Raw genomic sequence first — 9,425 nt, 5'->3', positions numbered from 1 at the left:
CAACAGCCCTGAGGGAAACAACACAAACCAGCTGACCAGAGCTGTATGTGTTTGTTACCATAAAGCCCCAGAGATCACAGTGTTCTGTTCTCAGCTGAACATCCAGTGTTTAACCTCAGCCTCCTCTCACCCTGACCTGGGGGAGAGACAACGAGAGGGAGAGGGAGCTGGGGAGGGGGACAGGTGTGACTCAGCATCACCTGAATGTGATCCCCTAAAAATGAAGGGCAGCACAGCTGAGTGAGCCTGAGCAGAGCTGTGTTTGAGTTTCAGTGTTGGTTTGATAAAGGAGGCTGGAAGGCTGTCAGCAAGGAGGATTTGGTAAACATCTCATGGGAGATTAACAAGGAGGGAGTCTTTTCTGTGTGTGTGTGTGTGTGTGTGTGTGTGTGTGTGTGTGTGTGTGTGTGTGTGTGTGAGTGAGAGAGAGAGAGAGAGAGAGAGAGAGAGAGAGAGAGAGAGAGAGTGGGAGGGAGAGAGAGGGAGGACGACCCAGCGCGGGGCAGAGGGAGGGGGGAGCTGCCCGCTGGAAGGGACCGAGATGTCCTTCATATAAACCGGTGACAGAGAGAGAAAGAGGGAGGGAGAGAGATCACAGGGAGAGGGAGGAGACCGGAGCACCGAGCTCAGCCGCTGGATCAACAACAACACACCGGAGGATCGGAGCAAAGAGTACGCTGCTGAAGAGGAGCTTAGACACCGAGGAAACTAATCCACGCTGCTCTGCACCTTTCACCCACCGACAGGTAAGACCAACACACGACGACCCTCAACTCTTTACCCACACACCTGATCTCAAAGATGGGGATGGAAGATGACCATTGAAGCGAAACTACAGGTTTGAATGTGTCCGTGTTAGAAATAAAGAGGCTCAGCTGCTGCAAACAGAAAGACAGAGAAGTGGCCCGAGGTCACTCTCAAGTCCCTAATGAGTAAAAACGGGGACTTATCCGTACGGTTTTTTGAAACTGCGTGGTGTTTTACCAATAAACAGTCATATAAAGTCGTAGAGATAGTACTATGTTTGTACAAATTACGGATTAAAAAGAATCCCTTTAATTTTTTTTTTAATTTAAATGTTAAAAAAAACTTTTTTCTAAAGTGACCATGGTGCTTCGTGACATATTTTAGAAAAAATGTTTTGCTTCCTTTTATTAATTTGTGGATTTGATTTATTCTCATTTGTTTTCATTTAGATGCATTTAGTTATCAGCACAAATATATGGTGGCCCTAAAAAGTGAACCACAGAAACGTTCATAAATTTCAGAAACATTTCACTCAATGTCAAAAATATCTCACAGGACAAAAAAAACACATTTGTCAAGAGAAAAAAAGCACATTTTTTAATAGGCAAAGAAATTGTCAATTTTGTAATAAATCACACAAAAAACACACGAAACTGAACTGTATCGTTGTGTATCATGTTTTTAAGATTGATGACTTTTTCCTGATATTTTTTGGTGTATTTCGTGATCAACCTTTGGGGCCACCATTCCATAAAAATCTGTTTACTGAACTTTAAAAGCATTTGACCTAACACATGACATGTCTGATAATAATAATTATAATAATAAAAAAAAAACATTAAAAGAAATGCATGAATAAATGTGTGAGATACGGTGCATTTTATGTCACAGTTCTGAATTTCTTTGTTTCATAAAAAGAAAAAAAAAGTTTAAAAAAAAGAAAAAAAAAATTGGTTGAAGTTTTTGTCATGGCAACCATACAATGAGGTATTCACTGAACTTCAAAAACATTTCTCAAAATTCAAAAACATTTCATTAAACCCCACAAAATTTATGAAACACAACATATTTGGCAGACTGCAGGACTAATTCCAAATTTTAGGAAACATTTTTTTTTTGTAATATTTTTCTTCAATTGTTTATTTTTGCTTTTTTTGCATTTGACCTTTAGGGCCGCCTTAAAATAAAGTATTGTGCCTTCTCAGCCATTAAATGAAATATGTTTCACTTAGTTTTAATTATTATTGAGCACTGGCAAAAACAACTCATGCTTCCTGAGGAGCTGTTCAACCAAGACAGGAAGTGGAAAATAAAACAACCACACTAGAGGACAAATGGCCCTCACATTCACAACAAAACGTTACATAAAAGGTACCTGTGTGTGTTTATCTGTGTATGTTTATCTGTGTTAAACCAGGGCCACACCTGACCTGTTTTGCACCATGTGGTCACGTCCAGCAGATTTGTTTAATTCGTGACATGTAGGCCGTACATCGGTCAGCCCGCTCGTCAGATTAAACAACCACGCATGTCATCCAGCTCAGCACGGTGCTCCAGTCTCACCTAATTAGACTCACCCGGTCTGTACTGGGTCACCACACGCAGAGATAAACAGCTCATGGAGGATGTCTCAGTGCCTCTATAACTCTCTCTCTCTGTAATATCATTATTTACTCCAGGGGGAGCGGGGAAGCTTTACCATCAGTGGGATTATTTCTAAAGCGAGCGTGGCGTCCCTCTCTGGGTGTCTCAGTGGCGTCTCTTTAATGTTCTGATCTTTTCTTGCAGACCTGTTCGTGGCTGTAAACATGGCTCTCACCTCTCGCCTACTGCTGCTAATCTCTGCATATTGGGTGGCTATGCTGATTGGAAGAGCCCGCTTGGAGGGGGTGTGTCTCCAAGACGGCAAGCACAAGGTCGTGCCCGGGCCCGAGCCTCACCTGAGGGAGTGTGGGCTGTACGCCGACAGTGAGTGAACACAGATTAGAGTTCAGGCTGTAATTTCACAGTGGTGATCCTGGAGACACAGGAGACTGCAGAAAACACAAACATGAAGGACAATGAACATTTTCAGCTGTAGGTCCTCTTGTGGGTTCAGTTTAGTCAACATTGGGTTGATTTTTTTTGTTTTATTTCATTAGAGACTAACATGTCTGATAGTCTGGATCCCAGATTAGGAAGGCTCTAAGAAGCAGTGGAACAGTGGTATTGACTCCACACACCTGTGGATTATTTGGACAAATAATCGATGCTCTGAGTCAGGGTCATTGTGAGGTCCCAAATCTAAATTTTTCCACATCAGTCTTTATTCCTATGAGAGAACCACTTCAACCTGCAGACTACAGGAGCAGAAGATCAAACTGCCGATATATTGATTTGAAAATAACCCACTTTACCTCTGAGCTGTGTCTGCCATCGATCCGTTCCTGCTGTGAGATGTGTGCAGATAGTCTGCAGACATAAAACCTCTGCAGAGTCAGAGCTCATTGTCTTTATTGAACCCTGTTGGGTGAGAGCAAGGGTGCAGGCAGCTCCTCTACAGTTAGACGCTTTAAAACAGGCAACAGTAAAAGATTACACCGAAAACACTAATGCAGAAGTTTTGTGCGCAGAAAGTGAAGCCCACATGTTTTTAACTAGGCACTGTTTCTCTGTCTTTGCTGCTGACAGACAGCTGCTGCACAGAAGACAACATCCAGGATATCTCTCATGTTCCCACCGACACCAACAAAAACGAACCCTGGGACAAGTGTGGGACCCTGAGCTCTGAGTAAGCCTCACCTTCAAGACTAGTTGACTTCTGTTTGATCGGGGGAAGATACATCTCTAATCATCCGTGAAGAGCAGCAGAATAAATCATAGATCTCTGCTTGGTGGAGACCAAAAACTGGGATAAAACAAGCCTGATTTTAATTTTACCGCTTGCTTGCTCACTTGGCTTTGAAAGTCAAAGGCTTAATTGATTAATTAATCCTTTTATCACAGTCTTGGCTGGAATTATCTGTGTTTGTAGGTTAATCCTCATCCTGAAGTGCCAAACAACACCTCAGAGGAGAATTAGAGCAAAGTGGTAAAAAACAAACCGAACTGGAAACAACGAATGAGTCCAAGAAATAGACTTCACAGAGGCTCTCACACGGATCAGAGACATCAAACAGAATAAAAATGGCAGAAATAACCAACATGATATGTCCTCGTTTGCTGAGTCAGACTTCAGGGTCAATAAAGATCAAATGTGTCCACCCTGACTCGTCTCTTCTCTCTGTCTCTAACTTTGTCTCTCTCAGGTGTGAAAGCTTCCTGAAGCGAGTGTCATGTTTCTACCGGTGCTCCCCTGATGCTGCACGTTGGCCTCACCCACATCGCCGCTCGTACATCCAGGCCGTGCCGCTGTGCCACAGCTTCTGCCGTGACTGGTGAGGCAACAAACATGCCATAAACACACCAATAAATTCACCAACAACCACACTAAACACACTGACTAACGCACCAAAAACACACCAAACACCCACCACACCAACAACACCAATAAACACCAATAAACACACCAGCAAATGCACCAATAAACAACAATAAACACCAACAACACTCAAAAAACCCCCATCTTTAATCACTAATAAACTCACCACTTAATACATCAACCAACAACCAAACCAAAACCACATTGACAAAACACCAGTAAACATCAAACACTGAGAACATACCGAAAAACACATCTAAAGACACCTTCACTCACTCATAAACTCACCATTTGACACAACCACAAAAACACAACAGCAAACATACCAATAAATGCACTAATAAACAAAAAACAAACACTGACAACACTCCAAAAAACACCTTCAATCACACTTATAAACAAACCAATCAATATGCATCAGTAAACACACCAATAAGTACACCCTACAAACTGAAAACACATCGACGGACATGCCTACAACTAGGGATGGTACCGACCGAATTCTGCCAAAAGTAAGGTGCTGATTCACATAAGATCAAAAGGTACCATGTTTAAGTACCTAAAGGCATCTTTGTGACTGTGAGGGAGTGGAAGAGTAGGCAGTTTTCCATGCTGGTCATGAACACAGCACTGCAGGGTTATATATAGAAAAATAAATATGTTAAATTGAAAAAATGTTATGCTTATATTTCATTTTTAAACAAATTGATTTTTTCAACACATTTACACAAAAAAGTACGGAATTTTGGTACCATGAGTACCGACACTGATTGCCAGGTACCGGGCATCAGTACCGTATCATTTCACATGTGAAAGGTACCCATCCCTACCTACAACTACACTAACAGACCATCAAAAACAGACACATCCACTGAAAAACACACAATCAAACAACAACATACACACCAATAAATCCATCAGTAAATACATTAAAAAAAACACACTAACAGAGATGGACACACCAAAAAATGCACCAATACAAGCATTGTCAATTGCATCGACAAAGGATCATGGGAATAACTGGTGTGTCGGTTTTTAGGTTTAATGCCTGCAGGATGGACATGACGTGTGCTCGTAACTGGGCCAGAGACCCTCGAGGACAGAACTGCACCGGGAACTGTGTCCAGTACCAGCAGGTAGGACAGAAACCATCTGAGATGTGATTGGCTTTAGAGTCGATTCTGGAGAGGTCAAGGGTCAAAGGTCAGAGGCCGGAGACTGAGTGCTGCACTGATAACCAGGGGACATTTTATCTTTCTATGTTTTCTTTTCTCTTTCATTCAAACCTGAAACGTTTAAACTCTTCTGTAGTGACTGTTCTGGTTGGATTTCAGTCACTGTCTGGGTACGGGAGTAAAGTGTTTTTGATGCGCTTTCTAAAGAGACCAATGTCCAATCCAAAGCTACCGTAGCTTTGTTTCTTCCATTTATTTATCCACAAGAAACACATGTAGAGACAATTACTTATTTTGTATGTGCTAACCATTTTAAGTAGCAGTAAAAACAGTGTGCTCTTCCTGTTGCCCAAATCATTACCTCACCTGTGCACTCCTTGTAGCATTCACCTGCCAGTTTACCTAAAGTGCCCCCTGTGGTGATTGTGTACATAACAAAAAAAAAAACAAAGAAAACAACCTAGGTAAAATAGTTCATACAACTTCTGAAACATCAGAACAAAAACTTGAAAGTTCCTCTAATACACCAAGAACCCAGAGCTGGTGTGTGTTTGTGTGTGAGGAATAAATACACACACATTCAGTCAGGGTTTATAAGACGCCCATTAGCATAGAAATAAGCTGATACATATAAAGGAAGGCTCTCACATCCAGAGCATGCAGAAATCCCTCTGGCGCACTGTGGCTTTGTCCTCTTTGCTAACATTATTTACCAGCCAAGGTCTTATTTATCCCACAGTGACTCTCTCTTCTTTCTGCTTCGGATTTTATTCCAATGAGGTTACATCTGCAGAGAGAGGCTGGACGCTTTGCACTAAACACGTCAAGGACAGCAGACGGGTTTAAATCAGAGAATCGATAATCTGAGAAATGATCCGGGGGATTTAGAGGAGCATCATGAGGCAGTGCAGCGGGAAAGAAACACTTTCCTGATTCAGACCTCGACCCTGAGCAGAGACGCGGCTGTGAAGAAGCTGCTTTGTCATTTCAAAGTTGCTCCATTTCTGCCCCTTCGCTGCAGGAAATTTCACTATCTCACTGATTCGATCACACCATGTCGTCTAAAGCCACTTATGCTTGTTCTGAATTAGCTGTGGCAGCTAACCCTGCCTGCCCACCCGGGGGAGGACAGATGTGTGTGTGTTTGTGTGTAACGTGGTGTGTGGAGATAACACCTGAGTGTCAGACAGAGGCCAGTAGTGCAGAGAAATCCTCTCCGTCCTTTGAACACGGTAAATATATTATAGTTTCTCCTCTCGGAGCGCCCGGTGTGACTCAGATTTAATCCCCTAGCAGACAGGAAGATGAAAGGAAGCAGACGCTGGGGTTTGGAGGGGTGGAGAGGTGGGAGAAGAAGAGAGATGTACAAAGAGAGCGTGGAAACAAACAAGGGAGGGAATAAGAGCATGAGGAGATACAGAGGAAGTGAAGTAGGAGGCAGAGCGGTGACTTGGCAGCTCGTCTTAATGAGCGAGCATGAAGCTGTCACTGGAGGCAGAACAGGAGCTTTAACACCAGGAAGAAGGCATGCATGTCTGAAACTCCACTAATTAGCTTTGCCAAGTGTTTCTGAGTGTGTGTGTGAAGCTTCTTTACACTTAAACAGCTTAAGTGTTGAATACTGATTTGTTTTTTGCAGCATGGTGCAATATTTCCCTTTAATCCACATACGAGGAGTTTCATTTTTCATGCTCCAGAAACCATCTCACGCCTGTGTCAGCAGGATTCAGAGTTTCTCTCGGAGTCTAACTCGCTGAGTGCTGCGGTGAGAAGAGGAATCAAAGAAGCTGCTGCTGCTCTCTGATTAGTCCCTGATCTGTCTGGAGCCACAGAATCATCGTCTCAGACAACCCGAGAGCTTATCAAGGTCGACGAGCTACAGAAGCAGACAAAAGCTGCGTTCAAGAGCAGCTGCCAGGTGCCTGCAGGCCGCCTCTTAACACCTGGCAGAGGGTGTTTGTTTTCAAGGCCGGCGCCGCCCTGAGAGGCCAAAGCAATTATTCCAAAAGATGTTTACAAGCAGTGGGAGACTTTATCTGATAAATGTTGCAAGAAAACTCATTTTGTGCACATGAGATTAAAGTTATGTAATCTCTGAGACCTTGAAACTGATCTGAAAGAAACTCTTCTGCACAATCTTTTTACTTTTGACACTCCAGGTACAGTTTCAAGGTTGCTCTGTATCGCCTGAGAGAAAACATCTCTTCTAATGATGGCTGTGTGTGTGTGCGTGCGTGTGTGTGTAGATGTACCAGCATGGCAGGGACCTCTGCGAGAGCCTGTGGGGGGACGCCTTCATGACGGTGGAGGATGAGACTGAGGAGGTGGGGGAGGCAGGCGCTGGCGGTCGTCCCTGCGGCTGCCTGACTCTAAGCCCTTCGGACAAAGACGTGATTGCTGCCCTCAGAGCTCAGCAGGACGACCCCGAGGAGCTCGACACCACCAAGACGGGCCTGCCTCAGTACCGGGCCCCCTGCCAGACCAAGCTGCCTCAGCCGGCACGGGGCATCAGGAAGGGGAACTCAGTACTGCGTAAACGCTCCATCCCCATGGAGGATGTGGAGGGGAGTGGGAGCGGCCTGCAGAGGGAACAGTAGATGAAAAGATGTTTAGAGATTATCGTTTAGATCCTAATGAACAGAATCTATGGAGTCTGTCTCTGGAGTCATAGCCACGCTCCTTTAACTAAACTTAGCACACAAACCAAGCTCTTATTATCGTTATCATCACATTTCACATCTAATCTCTAGTTCGGAAAGATCCAGGACAGACCGACAGGACTGTAAGATTTCTAGCAGCCAGAATTAAAGAAAAAAAAGGAGGGGATCACTTCTTTTTTAACCTGCGTGGCATCTTTAGAATTGTTTTAAAGAGGGGGTATTGTGCTTTCTTAAGTTATAAACATGGATCTAAAGCATTAATGCTGGATGTTAACTAAAATGATGAGGTCATCACAAAAGAGTCCCCTGTCTAGTTTATGACACATTGGAGGCCTCAAACACCAAAGTCTGTCCATAGCTTCCTGACTCCCTGGCTGGCCAATCAGAGTAAAGGGGGTTTGTGGAGTGGGGAGCCTTAAAGAAACAGCAGCTACAGTGAAATGCTTTTGACAGAAGGTGAAATAAGAGTTTTTTAAACACCAGAGAGAGAAAAAGGCTTTTTTTTTTTTGTGCTATAGGGGCACCAGAGGGACAGAACAAAGACATCGTAAAAGCACAATACCCCCTCTTTAAGTGTAACATTTAAGACTGCTTCAGCTTCAACCTTTGACTGTGTTAAAAACTGGACAACATTATGTCTCCAGGATAGCCAAAACACTAAAAGCTCCCCCTACTGGCAGGCTGCAGTGAATGCCCTAAAAACCACCTTCCTCGTATTAACAGATAGGACTCATCCTATCAGTCGGAGTATTCTTGAAGTTTTAGCGCTTGTGCATGAGTCACTAACAGTATTTAAACATGACGGTGCTCAAACTCATAAAGTAAAGATTAGAGTGTTAGTTTGGCTTTCTGAAACACATGATCCTAAACACCGTGGTGTGATAACAGCTTATGAGACAGTGAGGGGTTTAATAGCAAACAGTAGCAGCTGAGGTTGTTCTGGTAGTTATTTGATTTCATATCCATACACATACTGTGGCTGTTTCTTTTATATCTATGTTGTGTATTTCTGGAGTGAGGCACTGTTAGATGTAAATGTTTTGTAAAAAACAAAGAATCAGGTTGGTCAGATTTGTGGTAACTGCTGAAATTTGTGTTTCCTGTGCTTTACATTCTCAATAAAGACGACCTTTCTAAAAGCCGTCCGGAGGCTGTCGTGGTTCTTCCTCAGCTGGTGACTGCATCAAACAGCAAAAGAAGAAGAAACAATAGAGAGTTAATTCTTCTTTAAAGGCCATTAAAACTCAATAAATCATCTGAGAACCACACATTGGCTGGTTTATCACAGTCAGAAACTCTGCCTGCACCTCTGGCTGTGGGAGCAGATTCAGCTTGTTAACCATGCTGTGCAGACAGCTGACACTCAGTCCAGCTCTCCCCTCA

The 9,425-nt window shown here is 43.4% G+C and overlaps 1 protein-coding gene across 1 annotated transcript; it reads left to right on the top strand.

The window, feature by feature from the left end:
• Positions 1 to 525: 525 nt before the first annotated feature.
• Positions 526 to 9,179, top strand: rtbdn (retbindin). The gene is made up of 6 exons (XM_074695738.1): positions 526 to 746; positions 2,536 to 2,715; positions 3,418 to 3,517; positions 4,035 to 4,163; positions 5,247 to 5,343; positions 7,629 to 9,179. Exons 2-6 carry the CDS (start codon positions 2,556 to 2,558, stop codon positions 7,977 to 7,979), a joined length of 837 nt encoding a protein of 278 aa, XP_074551839.1. The 5' UTR covers positions 526 to 746; positions 2,536 to 2,555; the 3' UTR covers positions 7,980 to 9,179.
• Positions 9,180 to 9,425: the final 246 nt, after the last annotated feature.

This window comes from Halichoeres trimaculatus, unplaced genomic scaffold (assembly GCF_033239565.1).
Source record: "Halichoeres trimaculatus isolate MK-OKI-2021-1 unplaced genomic scaffold, fHalTri1.1 fHalTri1_scaffold_20, whole genome shotgun sequence".
Taxonomy (NCBI): Eukaryota; Metazoa; Chordata; class Actinopteri; order Labriformes; family Labridae; genus Halichoeres; species Halichoeres trimaculatus.
Note: the sequence above shows the minus strand (reverse complement) of the source record. Positions and strands in the feature narration are given on the sequence as shown.

Bases quoted from the DNA above. Each gene is read 5' to 3' on its own strand.
- rtbdn (XM_074695738.1), top strand. From the start codon at position 2,556: ATGGCTCTCACCTCTCGCCTACTGCTGCTAATCTCTGCATATTGGGTG. The intron at 2,716-3,417 runs GTGAGTGAACAC...TGCTGCTGACAG, and splicing joins GTGTGGGCTGTACGCCGACA to ACAGCTGCTGCACAGAAGAC. The intron at 4,164-5,246 runs GTGAGGCAACAA...GTCGGTTTTTAG, and splicing joins CACAGCTTCTGCCGTGACTG to GTTTAATGCCTGCAGGATGG.